This window comes from Rhineura floridana, chromosome 3, assembly GCF_030035675.1.
Source record: "Rhineura floridana isolate rRhiFlo1 chromosome 3, rRhiFlo1.hap2, whole genome shotgun sequence".
Classification (NCBI taxonomy): Eukaryota; Metazoa; Chordata; class Lepidosauria; order Squamata; family Rhineuridae; genus Rhineura; species Rhineura floridana.
This window is the reverse complement of record NC_084482.1, coordinates 150,518,532-150,542,851: the sequence shown is the minus strand read 5'-3', so window position 1 is coordinate 150,542,851 and position 24,320 is coordinate 150,518,532. Positions and strand designations below refer to the sequence as shown.

The following is a 24,320-nucleotide window of genomic DNA, read 5'->3' as shown; positions in this document are numbered from 1 at the left end:
TGGCTTTCAACTTAGTCAATCCATCTCTGAATGTTGTGACAATTCTTAGCAGCTTAATTGTATCCAAATATGTATTTAAGTATATATTCTCACAGGAAATACACATTTAAATATATATTATGAGAAGATTTTGAAAAACTTCTTAATGTGAAAGTGGAATAAAATTATAGGTAAAAACATATTTTATTATTTTTGTTAACTGCCCTGGGGCTACAGCTGAGGTGGTATAAAATTATTTATTAAGAAACACAGTGGAAAGAGAGACTCTGAGGCAACGGAGAAAGCCAACACACCATTGCTCCCTGCTCTCCAGGTAACAGGAAGGAAGGACCTTCTTTCCTCCAGGATCAGAGCAAGGAGTAGTGGCAGTAGGAATCCCTCTCCTCCTGCCTATTTGGTGCAAAAGAACAGAATGAAGTAGCACAGTTGCCCATCAAGACAAAATAATTTTTAAAAACCCAGTTTGCTTAACCCCCCCTCCCCCCGGTGAACCACTTGTATTTGAATTTGAATTAACAGGTTAAGAGGATCAAATCAAAGTAATTTACGAGGTTGTCATGAAGGTTAAATGATACAATGATAGCATAAAAAAGAGTTAAAATGTAATAGTGCACCCTCCTTTGTAAGATTAAGATTAATGCCCTTTGCCCCCAAAAAGCACTTTCACTGCAATTTAGCTATAAACTGGATGCCAAATCCATTTAAATTTAATTTATTTAGCTCTCTCGGATACACACATAACAATACAGAAGAATGTTTGTACAGCAATTATGGGGCCCATCTTGCCACTGGCATACACGAAACCCACAAGAACAGTCCCAGAGGGGCCATTCATTAACCACACTGCTCATTTCCATTCTGTGTAAAACAGAGCCTAGAAACGGAGCCAGAACATGGCACTGCGGATACGGTTGTAGTCTGGAAGCTGTTCAATAGGACCTGAGAGAGAAGAGAATCGGTAATTTGAAAACACAGTGGAGAAAACTGGCGTAATTTCTGTCCTGTTCTCTAATTCACACTAAACCTACTATGGTCTTAAGTAGTTAAAGTAGAGCTAGAGCTAAGTCTTACCAGACTACTATGAATGTCTTAAGACCAATTGTAACAATGTGCCTCTCTGTTCTAGGCTCCTCAGCAGCCCAAATCCCCATAGTATATATATCACTCAACAACAGTACAAAATCCAAGTCTGGACAATCTCAGACAAGATGGTGTTTTCGGGAGATTTTGTAGATTCCCCATTTTGTCTGGAAACCCCCTTCCAAAGAGCTTTGCTTTGAAGACTCAGACTGAATAACAATTGCAGTGTGTGATTGGGGAATCATCAGCTACTTTAAGTAACCAAGTTGTTCAGGCAGGTTTTCCAAGGGATTCATTTCTTTGGCTGGCAAAGATGCAGGAATGTTGCTGAAAAGAGCCCCCCCCCCCTTGCTGAAATGGAAATGGACTGCCTTCAAGTTGATCCCGACTTATGGCGACCCTATAAATAGGATTTTCATGGTAAGCAGTATTCAGAGGGGGTTCACCATTGCCTTCCTCTGAGGCTGAGAGGCAGTGACTGGCCCAAGGTCACCCAGTGAGCTTCATGGCTGTGTGGGGATTTGACTCTGGTGTCCCAGGTTGTAGTCCAACACCTTAACCCAGCCTTTCTCAACCAGTGTGCCTCCAGATGTTGTTGGACCACAACTCCCATCAGCCTCAGCCAGCATTGCCAATGGCTGAGGCTGATGGGAGTTGTGGTCCAACAACATCTGGAGACACACTGGTTGGGAAAGGCTGCCTTAACCACTACACCACATTGGCTCTCTCCCCCACTTGCTAGTACTGTATAAATGAAGCTGACCCAAAAAGAAACATTTCACAAACATGGCTGGAGAATTACTCAATTAAAATTATACTTCCCTTGTAATGGGGCTGTAAGAAGGGTGGCATTCAGCTTTTTTACTATCTGAGACTCAACATGACTTGCCAAATACAGTAAGTGACTAATTTGGCACAGCTAATGTGAAGCAGCTCAAACACAGCTAAAGCCAAATAAAAGCCTAAATAGGTAAGTAGCTTGATGACCCCCCCCCAAGGAAACAGGTTTCCAATGAAAGCAGCTGCTGTTTATACCCAGCGCTTATTAACCTCCCAAGTAGGAGACAATACACAAGGCGTAACCACTTACCAACTGCTGCAAGAGCTGGGCATTTATCATACAGATATTTACTACAGACATCTCGAACTGTTCTGGCATCAACCTCCTAGAAGTGTCAGAGAAAAGCAGAGGGTTATACTTCAAACAGTAAAGCTGGAGGCGTTGAAGTGCCACTACTCAGCAGACTGCTAGACAGGGACTTGTGTCATGCCTGGCAAAAGTCTCAAGCTGACATGGAGCTTCATCTGGTTCAATGATTTCTAAGGATGTTTGTAACATCTACAATTTCTCCCCTGAAGATGTAAAGGGCAGCTTCAGACATTACAATGTTCTGCAGTGACTGCCCAATTACTCACAGCCCCAAACACGCATTGCACTTCAAGGATCATCGTAGTAATTCTTTTTTCTAAGCATTTTTGCATGTTGCAACTGGGTTTCAGATCTGCACAAAATGGGCACACCTGGGCTTGGTATGTTAATTGTCAGTTCTCTAAACACACGGCTGAGGGGCCGATGGTTATATACGCTTTACAGATACTGAAGCTGAACATAATCACCTAATTTTAGTTAGAAAGGAACTATGCAGAATCCCCAGTTATCAATGGTATTATGTTCCAGAAATGCAAATATACAAAACTTCTCCTTCCATAAACCAATGATACCTACAGAAATTCTGGCATCCCATTCTGCCAGAGATATCCGACGTCCATAGTTCAGCAGATGACTTCCAATATTCTCACATGCAGGAGTGGTACCTGGAATGTATTAGTCAACTGTCAGTGGAAACCTTAAGCAGTGTTTTATGATGTGAAGAACATTCTGTTAAGAGTCTACTGCTAGCTTACATTTAATAGACCCTGATAGCCATATGTTCCTTTTAGTAATTTATTTTAGAAAGCTACAACAGAATCGGCTTGTTTCTGGAAGCTTAGCTTTACTTTTTGTAGACCCAACTTAGCTGAAAGCTTGCTGAACTCCTTTGTATACATTCCAGGAGTAACATGTCACTTGGTTTAAATGGAAGGGCTACATCCACTGCAAATGTCTGTGCTATTGCAAACTAGGCCACAAAGATACATCAGATTATCTCATTCTGATGAGCAGCTGATTCACACTGCTTACAGCACATTTCCTTATTGTTAAAAGCACAACTTTATTTTATGGGAGAAAGTAGGCTGCTTACTGAGATGTTGTGTAGTTACTCATCCACCTAGGGCAGGGGTGGGGAATCTTTTTCAGGCCAAGGGCCACATTCCTCCCAGGGGCCACATGCCAGTGATGTGTGGGACCAGAGGCAAAAAGTGCATGGAGCACCAGATGTTACTTTTGTACAGTAGGCAACAGTTCAGCTATGCATAAGTCAGAGGTTTCTGCACACACATGAACACCTCCATCCTGGCATGCAAGAGGCATTACAACAGTTCAAGGATACATTCTACTCAAGTAAAAGCTCGTTGGAGGGTGCAGAGCAGGATGGGCGAGGGGTGTGGCCTGGGGAAAGCCAAGGGCCACATAAGAGGTCTCTGGAGAGGCACATTCAGCTCCTGAGTGTGTAGCTCCCTATCCTTGACCTAGGACTTTACAGCACTTAAAGCTGCAAAAATGTACAGCTGTGGGTAGCAATCACGCTCTTTCATTTTTCTAGGCTGTGCTATTTATTTAACTTGCTCGATAAATTGATTATAAAAACTTTAAAAGGTACTCCCAATGAACTGGGCAGATTTTTTTTTCTTTAAAAGTATTATTTTATAGGAATACGTGAAAAAAAATGAAGATGGCAAGCACCATCTGAAGAGACACTCCCCTTCTCTCTCACAGGAAGGAATGTTTCCTCCAAGAATCTGCTCCACTGATGTTCCAGCATGGAGACTAATGGGTTTTCTCTAGGAAGCCCCAAATCTTATCTTCTGAACCAAGTAGCCTTTGACACCTGGCCTGTGATACCTAAGATGTATATTTTTAGACCCCATCCTATGTTGTGATTTTAGGTTGTTTTTAACTATTTTAATGCCATATTTTAACATGTTGTAACCTGCCCTGGGACCTCTGGATGAAGAGTGGGTAATAAATATTATAGTACCAGTACTACCACCACTACTACTACTAGACAAGAAGAGGGAGCAGGAGCAGAAGAAAGTGACAGTGGCGTCACTAGCGGGAGTGTGAGGGGTGCGTACATCTGGCGCGTGCCCTCCCAGGGGCATGGACGGGGGTGGCTGGCCTCGCATGCTCACCACGTGCTCCAGGCTGACGGTGGAAGGCCCGTCCCGGCTTCACCGCCAGCGAGCGGGCGCCTACTTTTGGCGCACACTGGACCGGGTGCCAGGGGGCCCTTGGCGAGCCCCCAAATCTTGTGCTGAGCGCGCGCGTGCGTGCAAGGCCAGCCACCCCTGTCCATGCCCCTGGGAGGGTGCACACCAGAGGGGCACCCAGCCAGACAAGCAGGCCTGGGAACGCTGGCGCACCTCCCTTGCCCCACCGACGCTGCTCCTGGTCTCGCCCGCCCGCCTGCCTCCGAGGAGGAGTTGGCTGCTCCGACGCCGACCCGGAGCACTTCTTGGCTCCTTTGCCGGGCAATGGCGCGGGAGCCCTGCCCCACGACAGGGCGGCTCTGGGTGTCACCCCCCTCATGGTGTCACCTGGGTGCGGTCCGCACCCCCCGCACGCGACGCCCCTGGAAAGTGACACAAATATGGTAACAGTCCTGGCAGGCTCTGTTCTCATAAGAATCATGACATTAAATCTGCAAGGTGGTAAATTTAAACATTAAAATGAGCATCTTTTCTGAGTGACACAGATAACTGCATTAACACAGTAGTTTTCTTACTCCAGATGCTGCATGCAATGGACTAATCACAGGACAAACCTTACTAGAATTTATGCACATCATGTAGCTTGGGCTTTATGTTCAAGTAGGAGTTTGGGTCAGGAGAAATGCTCAAATATCTGCTCAAAAAGTGCAAAGCAGGAGCTACCTAACTTTTAAGAAAAACATACCATCCAGTTGAGCCACCAGGGTGTTTCGAACAATGTTTTTGGCTCTCTTCACCTCGCTCTCACTCACACTGGTGCAGAGACGCATCCTGCACAGGAAGGAGAGTCAGAGAAGGAAAATGTTACTCAAATGCCAACCACCTTCAGATGACACTCTTTCCCTTCCTTTCACTTTTACACAGACTCAAGATTAAATCTTTATCATGGTTGCTAGGTTGCCTTCACTTGACAGTGAAGGACTGCAAGCCATATAAGAGATGATCAAATCCCAGCACAAATATATATTGACAGAAGAGTTAATATCTTGAAGGAGGTGACATCTGTAAATCCACCCTCAATGTTCTTTATGCTCTTCTCTAGATAACACATGTAGTGGGTATCAAGTACAGAAATTGCAGCACATTACCTCCCATTCTAAATTACAGCAACAGGACTGAGGGATTTTTCTCTACTTTTGTTTTCCCCATTCCTAAACATCGTTTCCCCTCTAGTCCTTGAAGGAACATTACTTGCAGTCCATATATGACAAAGATTGCTCCCCAACCGTATACAAAAAAACTCGTAATTTTAATAAATAAAATAACAGTGCAGGTAACAAAGCTGACTTGTCTTTATAAACTGTACTGGAATACAAATAAGATCTAATCTCAGTAGGGCACTAAAGTCACAATCCAAACCCACAATCTGCTGCATTGTAGGGGAAGGCTGGAGGTAGACCTCCGTTCAGCCCACAACAGCTCTGCCTGCACAGAGATTCCCATTCTACCCGTCAAAAGTTATGGAGACGATGAGGGGCTGAGCTGGCCCAAGATATGCTGACTCCTGAGCTGGCCCCACTGCTGTCACTTGAAGATTAGGTCAAACATTGTTTTTAAGATTAGCCTCAAAATCCAAAGAAGCTTCTTCCAGTCAGACTTAATGGACATCATCAATGATTACAACCCTCAGAGATTTGCAGGAAAATAGACGTGTCATAGATGAACTGTAGGGAGACATGTTGTGAAACCTTATAGAGTTTGTCTACACCTAGCATTTGCAAAGCAAGCTGAATGTACTGGCTTCCTTGCAGTGCAAGTTTTGTTGGAACAAGTGCTTGTCATACTTACCATTCACCTTGGGCACAATGCAGCGTATCTTCAATATTCAGAGCATCAGTGATAAAATAGAAACCGAACAGACCTGTGTCAGAGTAGCAAGTGTTGAAGGCTTGGAAACTTTGACACAGCTTGTTTTCCACAGCAATTGTAGCCAGCCTGCTAGACTGATTCTGAAAATAAGTAATTGTAATTTGTTATGGCCATCTAGTTTGCCCAGACTGTCAAACTTAAATCTACTAAGAAATTAAAATTAAGGAAGTAGAAGACATTATAATACATTGACTGGGACTGTTCCTCAATTATACAGATACTGTGAAAAAGTAACCCAGAAAATCCAAGGGGCTAACTAGGCAATTACTACTTTAGAGATCCATCCCAAACTTGGCATGTGAGAATCCCAAGTCCATGCATTCAGTATGCAGTTGCATGTTGCAGAGCAGTCCCTGATCTCTCTACCTCCCAAATTTGGGGCATCACCTGATGAAAAAATAGACTGAATACAAAGAGGCACTTTATATGGAATGATACTATTGCCCCACCTGTCTTATTACCAGTTACCCTAACCAGGAGCTGCTTTACTGGAGATACTAAGGGCTGAGCCTGGGATTTCTGCTGCAACAGCTGTACCACTGAGCTACAGCCCCCGAGGATACCTGCCACAAGACATCAAAGAGCACATTCTCAAGATTATGTTCATTTTGCTGGTCAAGGAAAAACACACAGCAGGTTGTGGTTCTATTCTTATGACTCTAGAAGCTGAATCCTCTAAGTGCATGAAGACAGCACAGATAGGTGCATAAGAAGCCAATGGTTTTCTCCAACCACCACCATCCGTGCATATCTTGACTGGCTGAAGAGCCTGAACAATGTCCTTCTCAAGCACTGCACCAAGAGTGAGAGTACGTAGTGGCAAACTGCTGAGCAACCCTAAATGCTTTAAGGTTTTTCAATGGGACTTTAAATCAAGGTGTGTAATCTTGTCTTCCACAACCAGAGACCTGCTTACCTGAAAACAAAAGCTAAGAATTATTTTCCAGGTAAGTCATATTTACCTGGTAGTGTTAGATTTGAGGAGGATCACTGTGACCAAAGATTATCTCTCTATTTAGGATTTATGTTTTTTTAAAAATACAATCTCTATTACAATATGCTCCTCAATGGGAACAAAAAATAGTGGAAGATATTTTGTTGCTTATAACCCTTTCCATCCCTTCTCTGACCTCTGTGCAACAGAATTACAAATGACAATAACAACGATTAACAAACAGTAATGGTATTCTAATACAAATATTATTCACTAATAGGCAAAAAACCTTGTGGTTTAAGAACCTACCTATACCCACAGATATTTCTATCAAAGTTTAAAAAGCAGGGAAATTGGGCAGCTATAGTGAATGCACCAAGGGAGCAGGAGACCTGACCTCCTCGTTGAGATATTGTACTGCCCTACAAATTTGTCAAATGCAAGCACAATTTGGGTTGGTCTTTCACTGTCCAATCCACTTCCTGTGTAGATTGGAAGAATTTGGTAACATGTGCCTCTGAGTTCAATGGGATTTACTCCTATGCAATCATGGTTAGGATAGGTAAAACTGACCATGGGGGAGGAGGCGGGGGAGGGGGAAGATGCGGATTGGAGGGGGGCAAAGGAGGAGGGAGGGCAGGTTTGATCATTTGCATGCTTATAGAGTTCAATGGTATTTACTCTTATGCAATCATGCTTAAGATAGGTAAAACTGACCATGGGGAGGAGGAAGGGGAGGGGGAGAAGGGGATTGGAAGGAGATGGGGAGGGAGGGGCAAAGGAAGGGGAGGGAAGGGGCAAGAGGGAGGGGATGGGAGGGAAGGGGCAAGAGGGAGGGGATGGGAGGGAAGGGGCAAGAGGGAGGGGATAGGAGGGAGAAGGAAGGGTGTGTTTGATAAGTTGCATACTTTTTGAGTTCAATGGGATTTATTTCTGTGCAATCATGTTTGAAAATGGAAATGGACTGCATCCAAGTCGATCTCGACTTATAACGACCCTATGAATAGGGTTTTCATGGTAAACAGTATTCAGAGGTGGTTTTACCATTGCCTTCCTCTGAGGATGAGAGGCAGTGACTGGCCCAAGGTCACCCAGTGAGCTTCATGGCTGTGTGAGGATTCAAACCCTGGTCTCCCAGGTCGTAGTCCAACACTGACCTGGGGGAGGGGCAGGGAGGGGAGGAGGAGGGAGGAGATTAAGTGGGTGGGCACTGGGCAGAGGGGAAGCACCTTTTATTTCCAAAAGGAAAACATTGTGAACAGTATCATTGCTTTTCAGAGTTTCCCCCAACGTTTTACTCTACAGCAGGCACATGTAGCTTCCCACCCAAATTAAAACCAAAGCTGTCCCTCCCCACATCCACACCAGGCCTTTATTTCATTTTGGACAGTCATGGCTTCTCTCAAAGAATCCTGGGAAGTGTAGTTAGTGAAGGGTGCTGAGAGTTGCTAGGAGACGCCCTGTTCCCCTCACAGACCTTCAATCAGAGTGGCTGACTGTTAAACCCGTCTGGCCACTGGAGCTCTGTCAGTGGAATAGGAGTCTCCTCTCAGCACCCTTCACAAACTACACTTCACAAGATTGTCTGGGGGATGCCATGACTGTCTCACGTGAAATTAAAGTCTGGTGTGGGTGTGGCCCCGATTAGCCAAGCCCAGCAGCTGATTTTTAATGAATTTCAACAGATTATGAGAACTCTGACAGAAAAAAGTCCAAAAGGGCTCTGGGTTTTTTTCCTCTCTTTTTAGACTTTGAACTCTCTATTCTTTCTGTTGTGTCTATCACCATGAAAATTTAGAGGGTTGTTAAGCAAGCGTTTCTGAGTTCAGGACTATATGTTTGGTAAGGTTTTGTTTTGAAATGAGCTTATGGGAAGCATCAGAATGGCATGGGGGGTATTTTCAATTTAACATTGTGGAATGTGAAAAATCCACGCTGGCTATAGCATACAGCCACTCTCGTGGTTGTATAATTTAAGATGACTGCTCCTATCTGTATTGGTGATCACCACATCAAATTAAGGGAACATTTTCACACACTCTGGACTCATGCAAGATACTATAGGATTTTACTGTTATATAAAATGGAAAAGCATGTAAGAGGAGGCTATTACAGGCAACACAAAAAAGATATTTACCTTGCCACCACCAAAAGTAAGGTCATAGTGCCCAATGACTGAGTTAGCTACCAAAAGAGGAATATTGTCTGGATTGGCCCAGCCTGGTCCCTCCACTGCAATAGCAACATGAGCCAAAGGCAAAGCATCATCTCTGACTCTGATCTGAAAAATATTAAAGATGGGAGAGAACATAGCATAGTCAGGCTTTTTCTGCACAGAGATCAAGATTTTTTCTTTTGCCTATTAGAGCAAGACAAAGCCCTAGTTAACGTTTATCTAAATTTTGGGTACTTAAATTTTTTAAAAAAATATTTCAAGGCTCAGAAGTGGATCATGAGATCATGTGTATTCCCGTGCCAAGACAGCACAGAAGAGGGTAAGGTGGATTTAAATAAGGGCAGAGAGGCTTAGGAATCCCTGTGCAAGTTCCCTTGGCCTACTTCCAATCCTAAACCTGGGTTTCAGGCTGCAGAATATGTTTCAGTACACTGGAGAGTACTACAATAGTTTGCTCAAACAGGGTTGTGCTCCCTCTCCCCCTGAAAATGGCTATACTCTGGGAGATTAATTCAAGTCTAGAATACAATTTACTAGACATAAGGGGCCAGGAAACTATTTGATTACTATTAAGAACAGCTTAAGTGAATTCAATGCGGGATTCTTTTTGAGATTCACGTTCTTCTTGCTGAGGATGCCCAATAGTTAAAATTCTACCTCACTCCCAGTGAAGCGGCAATGGGGAGGAACGGGTACTGCATCTTTCTTGTATTCATAGGGAACATTGCCAAAATGCTGCTTGGCAAGGTCCACGAGTTCTTTGTGATTAACCCCTGGTAATGAGAACAAAAGGAGTGACATCAGTACATCAACTTCCATATCCAAGAGAGAATAAAAAAAAAATGTGAAGCAGCTCCAGCAACTGTATTAAAATTTTCATTCCCCAAGAAGTCTTTGGGCATCAGTAGTTCAGCAATAAGGTTTACATTGTGTCTCCCACCCCCAATGAAAGTGTATTCATCAAGTCCAGCCACTCAAACATATTTTACCATATGCAAACATTTTATTTGCCTGCTATCTTAGGCCCTCCTGAACCAGCAGGAAAAAACAGAGAATGTGGCCCATCCAATTGCAACAAAATGAGCCTCAAAAGACATTGGATATGATTTAGCCATGTCTTAATTCCAGGGCTGGCACCAGGCATGAGTGGGCCCTTAGCACAATGTTGCGATGCTTCTAGGCAACACCCCCGATGCAGCCAACGTGGGCTTACATATGTTTGCTGCCCCACCTCCCAAGTCACCACATCAACACTTTGACGTCCCCACTGCTACCTGTTGGCAGGTGTGTGCACACAGTGCGCTGATGCAGCAGGTGGGCAGTGGGCCTATTTAAGCCCATGGCGGCTGCATGGGGGGGTGCCTGGGAGGCTGCGAGGGTGGAGCCCCCACTCTGCAATCCATGCTAGCATCAGGTCACAGGACATCTTTCCCCAGGCCACAAATCATGGCTGCAAACCAATGCTGGTGCAGATCATGTGGCAGGATCTCTACCCTCACAGCCCCAGCCTATACATTTAGGAGGAGCCCTTCTGAGCTGCAGGGGCCCTTGGATCCATGCCCGACCTGGCTGCCTTCTGGTGCTGTGCCTGCTTAATTCTTGATTAATTTTGGTTAATTTTTAAACATATACAGGGATTAGTGCGCAATTTTTTTTTTGACCAAGGCCAGTGGAATAAAGGAATTAAAAGTACCATCAAGGGAAGTTGCTTGATTTCCCCCTTAAAGTTTGCCTAGGCACATTTATAGGCTGATCTGACTCAAGATACTTTGCCATCTGCCCTATGCTGGCCTCCATTGGGATCGTATGGACATGGGTACACAATTGTACAACACGAGGTCAGTCTAAGAAAGATGAGTTGTTCTGAGCAAGAAGAATAAGTACCAACCTCCAGCAGCTGCCAGGACCATGCGAGGGGCTTTGTAATGAGTCTCAATGAATTCTATTAGATTCGCACGAGACAAATGCCTAACAAAAATACACAAAATACGTTAACAGTCTAAAATATGCAAGAGGTATGAGTTTTTACACAACTGGATATACTATGAGGACTCTTCAAGCACTCCTATGTTAAGCACATTGGTAACCCTACACTTCTTCCTTCCTAACAGATACTAGCTGCAATCAAGCTTATAACAGGGTGCTTAACTCCTATTACAAATCAATAGTATGTATAACCGCGCACAGGATTGTAAGCAGTGTCTCACTCACAAGGATATTAGCATGAGAACCAGTGTATTGGACTTGGATCTGAAGAGTCATTAGTCTGGATCTCTACTTAGCCATGGGCTCAAAAGGACAATATTACGCATGCCACTATTTCACACTATTCCACACCCACAGTGCTGTATCTGAAAATGGGAACTTAAAGGCTGTAAGTATGAAGATTATAAAGACCGTGGCAACATCTTACACTGCTGATCTGCTCTTTTAATTACAACTTCTTCCCAAAGTTTAGTATGTCACCTCCCTGCTATTTAAAACCAACTTTTTTAGTTCTGCTCTTGAGTACATCCAGTGAATTGTTGCCCGTTTTCAACATCACTTAAAATAATGCAGAAGATCCCATGTCCAATCTTCAGCATCTGAGCATAGGACAGGGAATGTCCCCGCCTGAAACCCTGGAGAGCTGCTGCCAGTCAGGGTTGACAGTACTGAACTAGAGAGACCAATGGCCTGACCTGGTGTATGACAGCATCCAATGCTTCCCATGTAAATAGATTTCTTTGCTTTTGTGAAGGCCCTTGTTACTTACACCAAATGTATGGTGTTATATACCTTTCCCTTTATTTCAATGTTTTCATTCAAACCAGAAGGTCTGTTAAATGTAACCTAGCAGCAGAGTGGAAATTATTTTAGATGTACTTTACAATTCTGTTTGGGCTCCTTACTTTGCATTCGCTGTTGTTCCTTCAACAGTCCGACTCAAAGCAGTGCCTTGATAAGCTGTAGCGTGAAGGTAATCGAAGACAACATCGGACAAGCTGCCATCATTTTCTTTCATTTCTTGAAGGATGACATTCCGCTCCTTCTCAATCTGAGAATCCTCAACGCTGCAGTTCTGTACTACATCAGCCAGAATCTCAATTGCTAAAAAAGAGACATCTTTTCATGCCAAACTGAATGGAGAAGACAACTTGACATTTTTGGGTGAGAAAGGAACTCACACATGGTAAGCATAGAGCATTTATGGCATCATGAAGTTACAACACAGCCAACTCCCCTCTTGTCTCTGCAACATAATGACAAATAGCAAACATGTACCACCTATCTCCCCTGCCCATCATCCTCATTCTTCTTCATCTTGCCCTGTTGGCTTTATACTTCTCCTGCTGTAGCTCTCCTCCATTCCTATCTCCCCATCCCACATCTTTTACTTTGCATCTCAGTTGCTTCCATATGGACCTGGAGAACCAATTTAAGTGCTTAAACTAACCTATTTGCTTGCAAAAGGGCTTCGTAAGCAGTCTCTGCAACTAGCATTTAGTGATACAATCATACAATGAAGTTTCTGCCAAAACAGCACAATTTTACATCTTTTGATAATCAGTGGAATTATTTTGGCCATCTGTAAGCAATTGCTTCTTGATGGCAGTGAAGTAACCATTTGTCCAACCCAAACCTCGGCGACCACCTTCATGAAAACACAAGGCTGCCAAGTTGTTAATACAAATGGAAAAATTGCTTCCTGCTGGCTGAAATTGGCTTAAAGTAAAAGTTACTATTTTGTGTGGAAGTGCAATTAAAATATAGCTTTCTACAAAACCCTATGGATTAGTGACATCCCTTGAAAGCAAATTAAACAAAAATGCAAAGAAAGCAACCTTCCCGCCTGCCCAATTCTCAAATGTTAAGTAACACAGCCCAGTGACACTACCTTTGGGCAAATCTTTGGATAATGCTTTCATGAAGAAGGCTGTCTGCTCGCGAGAGGAGTAACTATTGAGATGTGCACCCATGCTCTCCACTTCTTTTTCAAATTCAGGACAAGGGCGTTTCTTTGTACCCTAAAGAAATGCCAAGAGAGAAACAAGTGGGTAGCTAGGGCACAAAGAACACCTGTTGGTAACTGAAGCAATGGTATTTTTGACATATGCTGAAACTCTCCTCAAATTCTAGAACAGGATACAAACTCACAATATTCTGCCGCAGAATATTTGTTTTAACTCAAAAAATAACCATCATTTTAAGAAAAGCACTCTCTTTTAGAATGCCTTAAAAATGCTGAACATTTCAAGAGTTCACTCTGATATGGTGAGCACAAGCTGATCCTGCATGAGGGTATGTACAAGTAATATTTGCTACACAAAGGTCATGTAAAAATCATTTTATTACATTTTTATTATTTTACCACAACAAAATGCCATATGAGAATTGGTTTTCTGCCACTGAGAAAAATGGGAGAAGCTATAATTAAGAAGAGGTTGAGGCACATCATTGGCAGATCAGAGAAGAATTAGCATGGCTTTATAAGAGTCATTCATCCTCTTCTCACATATACTGAAACTATATGATAAGTGCAATGTTCTAAAAGCCCTTGCTAGAGATCGTTAAAAAGTCATGCATTCATAGCCAATGCTGGACTTTTTCCTATTAATTTCTGTTGTCCTGATTTTCTTCATCTGGGTCCTACTGGATGAGAATGATGGTGCCCCCATGTCCCACCCATCAACAATGGTACCTGGATACAGGAAGATGCTAACATGCAGAGTATTAATAGTAAAATTAATTCCTTTTTAGTCTATTTTTAAAGGGCTTTAAAGCATAGATACCTTGAGCTTCCTATTTTCAAACTGTGCTAATTAAACACCTGCAGTGGGAAAGAAACCCAGAGCCCTGAACTGAATAGAATCACATTTGCTGACAAATTCTGATTAGTTGATTTGCATAGCAAGCTAGTATTATCATAGGAAATTCCACTGTGAATGGATTACTTCATTCTTATTTTGCATTTGTGCTCTGTATATTATTATTATTATTATTATTATTATTATTATTATTAAATTTGTTAGTCGCCCATCTGGCTGGTTGTCCAGCCACTCTGGGCGACGTACAAGATAAAACAGTACATAAACAGTTAAAAATTTAAAAAACAGTAAAAACTAATCCGTCCCAAAAGCCTGCCTAAAAAACCAGGTCTTCAGGGTCCGGCGGAAGCTCATTATAGACGGGGCATGGCGTAGATCATTTGGGAGAAAATTCCATAGGGTGGGGGCTATTATTGAGAAGGCCCTCTCTCGAGTCCTCACCAGTCTAGCTGTTTTGACTGGTGGGATCCAGAGAAGGTCTTCTGAGGCTGATCTTGTTGAGCGGCATCCCTGTCGATGCTGGAGGCGCTCCTTCAGATAAGCTGGGCCACAACCGTATAGGGTTTTAAAGGTTAAAACCAACACCTTGAATTGGGCCCGGTAAACAACCGGTAACCAATGCAACTCCTTCAGCACAGGAGTGATGTGATCTCTACAGCAGCTGCCTGCAATCAGACGCGCCGCTGCATTCTGTACCAGCTGTAACTTCCAAACCGTTTTCAAGGGTAACCCCACGTACAGCGCATTACAGTAGTCTAGGCGAGTGGTGATCAGGGCATGCACCACCGGTGGGAACAGATGATTGGGAAGGTAGGGGCATAGCCTCTGTATCAGATGAAGTTGATACAGAGCTGCCCGGCTCACAGCCGACACTTGAGCCTCCATGGACAGCTGGGAGTCAAGAATGACCCCCAGGCTACGGACCTGGTCTTTCAGGGGCAGTCGTACCCCGTTAAGCACCAGGTCTATATCTCCCAGCCTTCCCTTGTCTCCCACAAACAGCACTTCGGTTTTGTCAGGATTCAGCTTCAGCTTATTCCTTCCCATCCAGCCACTCACCGACTCCAGACACTTGGACATGGTTTCCACAGCCAACCTTGGTGAAGATTTAAATGAGATAGAGCTGCGTGTCATCCGCATACTGATGACACTGCAGCCCAAATCTCCTGATGATTGCTCCCAGCGGCTTTATATAGATGTTAAAAAGCATTGGAGAAAGGATAGAACCCTGTGGCACCCTACAAGTGAGGGGCCAGGGATCTGAAACATCCTCCTCCAGTGCTACTCTTTGGTATCTCCCAGAGAGGAAGGAATGGAACCACTGCAATACAGTGCCCCCAATACCTAACCTCTGCAGGCAGTCCAAGAGGATAGCGTGGTCAACGGTATCAAAAGCCGCTGAGAGATTGAGGAGGACAAGGAAGGTGCATTCGCCTCTATCCCATGCCCTTCTCATATCATCTACCAAGGCGACCAAGGCTGTTTCAGTCCCATGTCCCGGTCTGAAGCCCGACTGAAATGGATCCAGATAATCCGCTTCTTCCAAGCGTGCTTGCAGCTGTTTAGCCACCACCCGCTCAACTGCCTTGCCTAAGAATGGCACATTTGAGACTGGGCGAAAGTTGTTCAAATCTTGAGGGTTCAAGGAGGGCTTTTTTAAGATTGGTTTTATTGTCGTCTCCCTGAGCGCTGATGGCATTACTCCCTCTTCAAGCGATGCATTTACCATCAGCTTGATCCTCTCTCCCAGTCTATCTTTGCAGCTCATAATGAGCCACGAAGGGCAAGGATCAAGTAGGCAGGTGGTCGGCTTTAGAGTTGAAAGCACCTTGTCCAATTCATCAGACATGTTAACAACTAGCCTTTGGATTTAATGGCCTTTGGGCTCCACTTTTTACAAGCTTTCCCCGCACTCTGTCCCCAAGTTTGTATATAGAAACACATATCTACTAATTGATTAATAGCAACTAACGCATCTGAATTGTTCACGCATCTGAGCTGTTCTAGTCTAGTCCAAGAAAACTTACGTTTGTTCATCTTTAAAAGCAACTCACTGTTGCTTTTAAAAAAGTAATAATACCATTAATTGTAAGTAAAACAAGTAAAAAATATGGAATGTTCATTTTGCCCTCTAAACTGCTTTCACAGCTAAACACCCCTGATCTTGTTCACAAAAATAGGATTACGTTTCGAGGCATAAACTATTTTCAAAGACTGTGTTTATATTTAAAGACCCAAATACACAGGGGCAAAATTGTTAATCAACTTAACACATTTGAAAGATAACAATGCCCTATTTTAAAAAAAAGATTACAAAGGACTGGTTCACACTTCATTAAGTTAAACTATGGCTTATCAGGACTGTACAATGTGTCAACAATCGGACAGCAGGTCACAGCTCCTCCCCAGTCCTTTTTCCTGCCATGCCAAGCCAAAATTTGTTTTTGGCTACAATTCGCAGTTAGTGAGGAGCTTAACCACAAGCCCGAGGATATGAGTAAAAAAAAAAAAAAAAGACCAGGGAGGAGCAAAGCAGCTGTGGGTTCCTCTTCAGGAGCCCACCTATTTGTATGAACCTAGGAAGCCATAGCTTGGCTTACTTTGATGCATGAATAAGGCCATAGTAAAATATGGAAAAAAGTGACCTGATGATATTTAGTACCAGAGGTTTACTTTTAAAGACTTCTCTGAATTCAAAATAATGGGTAATTAACATGTAAGCAGCTGTCTTTATTTAATTATTAGCAGCCTCATATGCAGCGTTGCTCAGGAATTCTAAGAAACAAAAAAAAGGGGGGGGCAGTTTTGAAACCAGAGGCTAAGATCAACGCAGGTTTGAAAGGTTCAGTCTACTATCTTGATTCTAAATGGCGTCCAACAGTATTCAAACACAGACACAAGCCTGCTCCTTCATCTCAGGAACCACCACAAATTTAAGATATCTTAAGTGTCCAAATGCACACTGAAACAACAAATAACATTCCAAAATACATAGCAAATACTGAGAAAAACAGCTTGTCACCTCACCTTGAAAGCCAGATGCTCCACGAAGTTGCCAGCTCCATTGTTCTTCTCATTTTCATAGCGGCTTCCTACTGCAATCCACACCCCCACCTGACCAAAAAGGCAACAATGAGTAAATCTATTAAATATTAGACCAATTTTACAGATAGCTGTCTGCTCATAAGACGGACTGAAAGCAGGAGCTTATATACAGCTTCCATCACACAGAGAATGGCAGCAACACTTTTACGTTTCTATTTCTCCCTGTATCTTGTAATTTACTCAGAGACCCAGTGCCTGCAGGAAGAAGGGGACCATCATTGGTCAGGGAAGAAGAGAGCCATTTGCTGCTGCTGCTGCCAGCCTGCCTGCCTGCTTGCTTCTTGGCTTGTTGCGGCTGCTCAGCTACCACCACCGTCCTCTTCTGTTGGACTTCTGCTTTGCAGGCTGTCACGCCCTGCAGCACCAGGCGCCCACATACCCAGGACTTCTGCTCTGCAGATTTCCTGGCTTTTTGTGGGACTTGTGGGTCTTGAATTATGTGCCTGCAAGAGAGGACTCAGAGCCAAGTGGAGGGACTTGAGGGCCCCCCAATTAGTGTAGTGATGGGTAGAGGGAGATATGGTGTTGTGAGGAGGACTTGCCAGGTAAGTGGAATGTGGCCCAGGCAGTTAACAACTGTGCCTTGTTCTGGTCCTCCCCACACCTGCAGGTTTGTTGGTTGCCCTATCAGCCAGCTCTCAGGCCTCCGGATGCTGCTCCTAAACACCAGATTGATGCATAATAAGATCTCCCTCATTCACGATTTAATTGTGGATGAGGCAGCCGATCTGGCATGTATAACCGAGACCTGGGTGGGTGAGCAGGGAGGAGTCAGTCTCTCCCAGCTATGCTCACCAGGGTACTTAGTCCAGCATCAGGGTAGACCTGTCGGGGAGGGGGGTTGCTGTGGTCTATAGGAGCTCTATCTCCCTCTGCAAGCACCCTGTCCATGTGACTACTGGTCTGGAGTGTTTGCACCTTGTGTTGGGTCAGCAGGACAGACTGGGGATTCTGTTGGTGTACCGCCCACCCTGCTGCCCAACAGACTCCCTAGCTAAGCTGACGGAGGTGGTCTTGGGTGTACTGTTGAGATCTCCCAGATTGTTGGTTCTGGGGGATGTCAACATCCATGCCGAGGCCACCTTATCCAGGGCAGCTCAGGATTTCATGGTCTCCATGACAACCATGGGACTGTCCCAATAAGCCACTGGGCCAACACACATAGCAGGGCATACTCTAGACTTGGTTTTTACAACTGGACAGGGAGATGGTAATCTGAAAGTGGGGGCCTTACATTAGTCCCTTTGTCATGGACAGATCACTGCTTGCTGAAGTTTAGACTTACAGCGGATTTTCCCCTCTGCAAGGGTGGGGAACCTATTAAGTTGATCCGCCCCCAGAGACTAATGGATCCAGATGGTTTCCAAAGGGCTCTGGGGAGTTTTCTGGCTGATACGGCTGGTGCTCCTGTAGAAACCCTGGTTGAACTGTGGAATACAGAAATGATCCAGGCGGTTGACATGATTGCTCCTGAGCGCCCTCTCCTATGTAGAGCTCGTATGGCTCTATGGTTTACCCCAGAGCTGAGAGTGATGAAATATAGGAGACGTCTTGAGTGCAGATGGAGATGAACTCCTGGTGGATGCGGTCACACACTGGTAAGTGCCTATGGTAAGCTGTATTTAGGGGCAGTGAGGGCAGCAAAAAAAAACAAAAACAAAAAAACAATACTTTGCTGCCACTATCAAATCATCACTCTGCCGCCCAGCGGAGCTCTTCAGAATTGTCCAGGGGCTATTACATGCTGGCCCCAAGGACATCTGAGGCCCACTGTAGTGAATTTGCTAGGCACTTCCAGGATAAAATCTTTAACATCTGCCAGGACTTAGACTCCAATGTTATAGCAAGTGAATGAAGCTAGGTACCCAGAGTACAGCCTTGTCTTGATTTGTTGGATGAGTTTCAGTTGGTACAGCTTGAGAACATTGACAAGGTGCTTGGACAGGTTCGTGCAACCACTTCTGTATTGGATCCTTGCCCTTCTTGGCTAATAAAAGCTAGCAGGGATGGAACAGCCGGCTGGGCCAGGGAAGTGATTAATGCCTCTCTGCGAGAGGGGGTGGTCCCTCGCCGCCTGAAAGAGGCGGTAGTGAGACCACTCCTGAAGAGACCCTCCCTGGACCCAGAAAATCTTAATAACTATAGGCTGGTGGCAAATGTTCCATTCCTGGGCAAGGTCCTTGAACGAGTGGTTGCAAGCCAGCTCCAGACACTCTTGGATGAGACCGATTATCTGGATCCATTTCAGTCTAGTTTCAGGCCTGGTTTTGGCACAGAAACAGCCTTGGTCGCTCTGTACCTTTGTCGGGAGAGACAGGGGAAGTGTGACTCTGTTGATTCTCCTTGATCTCTCAGTGGCTTTCAATACCATCAATCATGATATCTTTCTGGGATGACTGGCTGAGTTGGGAGTGGGAGGGACTGCATAGCAGTGGTTCTGTTTCTACTTGGCTGGTCAGCTCCAGAAGGTGGTGCTTGGGGAACATTACTCAGCATCCTGGACTCTCCAGTATGGGGTTCCGCAGGGGTCAGTTCTGTCCCCCATGCTGTTCAACATCTACATGAAACCGCTGGGTGCGGTCATCCGGAGTTTTGGAGTGCATTACTATCAGTATGCTGATGACACGCAGCTCTATTTCTCCTTCTCACCCTCTTCAGGAGAGGCTGTCAATGTGCTGAACCGGTGCCTGGCTGCGACAATGGACTGGATGAGGGCTAATAAACTGAGGCTCAATCCAGACAAGACTGAGATGCTGCTAGTGGGTGGTTCTTCTGACCGGATGGTGGATGTCCAACCTGTCCTGGATGGGGTTGCACTCCCCCTGAAGGAGCAGGTTCATAGCTTGGGGGTTCTCCTAGAACCATCTCTGTCACTTGAAGCTCAGGTAGCCTCGGTGGCATGGAGTGCCTTTTACCAACTCTGGTTGGTGGTTCAGCTGCGCCCCTATCTGGACAGGGATAACCTGGCTTCAGTTGTCCATTCTCTGGTAACCTCCAAGCTAGATTACTGCAATGAGCTCTACGTGGGGCTGCCTTTGAAGACGGTTCGGAAACTGCAGCTTGTGCAAAATGCAGCCGTCAAGATTGGTAACAAGGACCAGATGGTTCGAACATATAAAACTGATTCTGGCCCGCTTGCATTGGCTGCCTTTATGTTTCCGAGCTCGATTCAAGGTGCTGGTTTTAACCTATAAAGCCTTACATGGCTTGAGATCACAATACCTGATGGAATGCCTCCCCCGACACGGCCCTACCTGTACACTATGCTCAACATCAAAGGTCCTCCTCTGGGTGCCTACTCCGAGGGAAGCTGGGAGTCTGGCAACAAGGGAACTCCATATTATGCTTACCGTACAAGTAGGCTGGTTGGATTGTTCAGAAGCCACACGAAGGCCATTGTCTAGAGTGGTCACTTGTGTCTCAGGAATATTATGCAGCACCTGAGCATAGGATGCAGTGCTTCCTCTTCTTGTCAAACTCCATAAGCCTGGCTAAAGAGACATCTATTGTCAAAAGCACAATTCATTCAACAATGTAAATGTACAAAAATGTGCATTGCTAAAAGTCATGGTACAATCACATGGTACAACATGAGTCATATAATGGCATCAGAAACACAACATGTAAATAACTGTATGGTGTAACAGAAACCACCTGATGCTATAAAGATCACAAAAAAGCATTTTAAGTATTCAGAATCTGCAAATATCAATGATTTCTCCAAAACAAATATGAACAATGATTTCTGACCAGGCAGAGGAAACTACAGGACATGCCAACATCATGTGCCTCAAAGAGGCGTTTTCAGCATTATATCGCCAGCATCTATCTGAACTAGCCAGTTCCTTCCTATAACGATACAGTTGGGGTCCAATATACCTAGAACATCATTTTTTGTTGAATCCATTTCCATTCTAAATCTAAAGAAACACTACATGTAGACTTTCCATTGATTGAACTGAATGGAACACACTCTATTTTACTTGTCTTAATTTGTCCCATCCAATTTGCAACACTCCTATAAAGATTTATAAACAACTATTACAGTTTTAGCTTTCAGCAAAGATCCAATTATTTCCTCCAGCTGATGCTGAGGCACTTACAGGAGATGCTGAAGCACTCAAAGCCAACTGTCCATAAATAGATGCTAAAAGGAGCTGTATTTGAAGATCTTACCATTCAGCACTAGCGGATAAGAGGTATCTAAACCACAACATTGAAAGTTACAATATCCAATGCTATTAACTGATTTAATGTATAAATCCCACATTAAATCCACTTCTTCCACAAAAAGGACTGCCTCTCTATTTTCAAGTCTGGATAAATCCATAGAGTTAGCTTTGCAAGAGTAACAGAGGAGACATTAAACACCATGCCTCTCTAGCCGCTGAGACTACAAATGGAAATAGTCCTTTACTTTGTTTATACATGGATCCTAATGCTTTCTAACCAGAGGGGATGCCAAACACATCACCTCCAAGAATGCTCATGCAAGGGTATCTGCAGAAAAAGAGACTTGCCAATGATTAGTAAGAACAAAAAGGTATACCTTATGATAGGGGTGGGGATCCTCCAACCCACAGACAGCTATTTCTGTCATCAGTCAGCCATTTGATAAATGTCTTTAGGAACATTTATTAATTTGAGCCTGTTTTCATTATCCCACGAATCACATGTAATGTGCCCACTGCAGAATTTTATTTTGCAGCATACAAACAAAAGTGCATATTATTATTATTTGATTTATATCCCACCCTTCCTCCCAGCAGGAGCCCAGTAATATTGGTTACAAGGAGCCAACTTCTTCTGCCTTATCCCACTTTAGCTCAGTAATTGAGAAGGTACAGACTCAGTCTAGAATGAGTATTATCACGAAGCTTAGCAGAGGTATGGGACCACCACCGTAAACGTTTCTGAAAAAGTTTTTGGATTGTGTTCCCAGAAAGCTGCCTAGCAAGATGTATAATACTTAATATCTAGAACGAGTTACATTATTTATTTGTACAAAGAGGTCCTGCCCCTTAATTCATAGAAGGGGGGAAGCAGAAGCTGCTCAGAGCTTATGAAAACATCTGCAGATGCTCAGAGGCACTTTTATTTTTCTTCAGAAAAGGACAGGGACAACATAGGAGGGTTGTGATGATGCCGTTAAATGGGCATAGCTTGTGCTCTAATAGGAACCATACAACCAACGAAATCCGCAGATAATTATGTTTTTACTTCTGTCTCAACAGTTATGCTAGGCCTGAATGATGAAATGACAGCCTGGGCCGGGCGCCGTGACCTTCGCGGACGGTGAAGGCGTTTCCGCTTCCTCACGGACTTCGTCCACTTCCCAGTTCGTCTGTCCCCCTTCTACCGCCATCCTCCTCCATCCCCCAGAGGACCAGCCAGGCAGCCACTCACCGGAGCGCGAGAACCCCGCAGGAGGGCTCGGCTAGAAATACAACCTGCGGCCCGGCACACGGAGGACGCCGCCATCTTGCCGCCTTAACCTAGGCAGCCTGAAAAGAGGAGATTAAAGAGCGCATGCGCGGGAGGAAGAAAAGCGTTTAGACAAGCGAAACGCATGCGCAATCCAGAGACGTAGGGCCCGTAGGCGTGAAACACGCGTATCGTTCTATCCCTATTTGCGTCTATAGAGACACACATACGGGCTGAACTTACGGTAAAAATTGAAAGACGCCATTGGTCATGACTCCGTAGGGCGTGGCTCGCTCTACCCATTGCTATCTTTATAGGAAAACCGTGTATACTTTGCATTGGAGTTAAGTGTGGAAAACCCGGTCCATTTTAAATCAAAGTATATCAGTCAGATCCACAGTGATTTGATTGTGTGGCTCTTATTTTCTGTCTCCATGAAACAAATCCCATTTCCTGTCAAGTTGGAACTTGGTTTCAAAGTCAACCCGGAATCTGAACCTTGTGCGTGTCTTCTAAAAGTTAATTCTACGGACGTTTCCCGCTTAGACGTAAAATAGAGAGATAAAAAGAGAATGACCCATCTCGTTGTCTGGGTAAGAAAATTCCAGATTCACACCCCTCAAGACAGCAGAAATGCCCTCTTGTTTCTCAGTGGCCCTGTTTTGGTTACAATCATGCACTCATCTGCTAAGTTCACTATTGGAAGACATTATGGCGATGCTGTTGTATCTCTCTTAATCTTTCCATTATTCTCACCTTCCCGTTCTCCCCTCAGCCTGATGGCTCCTTCTGAGCATAGGAAACCTATGAGATATTTGAACAGAGCAGGGGTCCTGTGATTCTTCAGATGTTTTGTTGGACTCCTAACTCCCTGTAGCAGCAGCCAGCACGACCAATACTCAATCAGGGATGATGGAAGTCGTAGTCCCAACAACTTTTGAAGGGCCGCAGGTTGGCATCCTGGTCTAGAGCGATCAAAAATCATATTTGAAATGCTGAAGACAGCAATCAAGTTTGTTTGATCTTTTTACTTCAGTCCCTGGCATCATCTTCGGTACATATGTACATTTAACACAGCTCAACTGCAAGTACACCATGTTTGTGGGTTGTAGCCATTTATTAGCATGAGAAGTTTTTCTCCAACTATAAAGATGATGGATGCAAGAACCATCTGTACACAGAGTTGGAATGAGATAAAAATCTTCCATCCTGCATCCATTTGCTTATTCCTGAAACAACAGGTTTACAGATTGCCAGTTGGTAGATACTTGACAGGGAACCACAGGATACCATGCCTCCCACTCCCACAATACTCAGGAACACAGGGAATGTACAACACTGCCTTTTACTGAGTCAGATCATTTGGTCCATTTAGCTCAGTATTGCCAACACTGACAGGCAAGGACTTTCCAGATTTCAGACAGGAGTCTCTCCCAGCCCTACCTGGAGATGCTAGGGTTCAAACTTAGAATATTCTGCATGCAAAGCAGATGCTCTGTCATTGAGCTACGGCCCTGAGTCAGTAGAGGGCCCTTAAAAAGGGAGGGCCTCT

The 24,320-nt window shown here is 44.3% G+C and overlaps 1 protein-coding gene across 1 annotated transcript; it reads right to left on the bottom strand.

The window, feature by feature from the left end:
* Positions 1-696: 696 nt before the first annotated feature.
* LOC133380642 (cytochrome b-c1 complex subunit 1, mitochondrial) lies at positions 697-22,876 on the bottom strand. The gene is made up of 13 exons (XM_061618337.1): positions 22,751-22,876; positions 20,695-20,835; positions 17,267-17,353; positions 13,309-13,438; positions 12,323-12,521; positions 11,320-11,399; positions 10,089-10,204; positions 9,393-9,536; positions 6,241-6,401; positions 5,138-5,223; positions 2,807-2,895; positions 2,171-2,246; positions 697-939 (listed from the first exon to the last, which is right to left on the bottom strand). Exons 1-13 carry the CDS (start codon positions 22,823-22,825, stop codon positions 875-877), a joined length of 1,449 nt encoding a protein of 482 aa, XP_061474321.1. The 5' UTR covers positions 22,826-22,876; the 3' UTR covers positions 697-874.
* Positions 22,877-24,320: the final 1,444 nt, after the last annotated feature.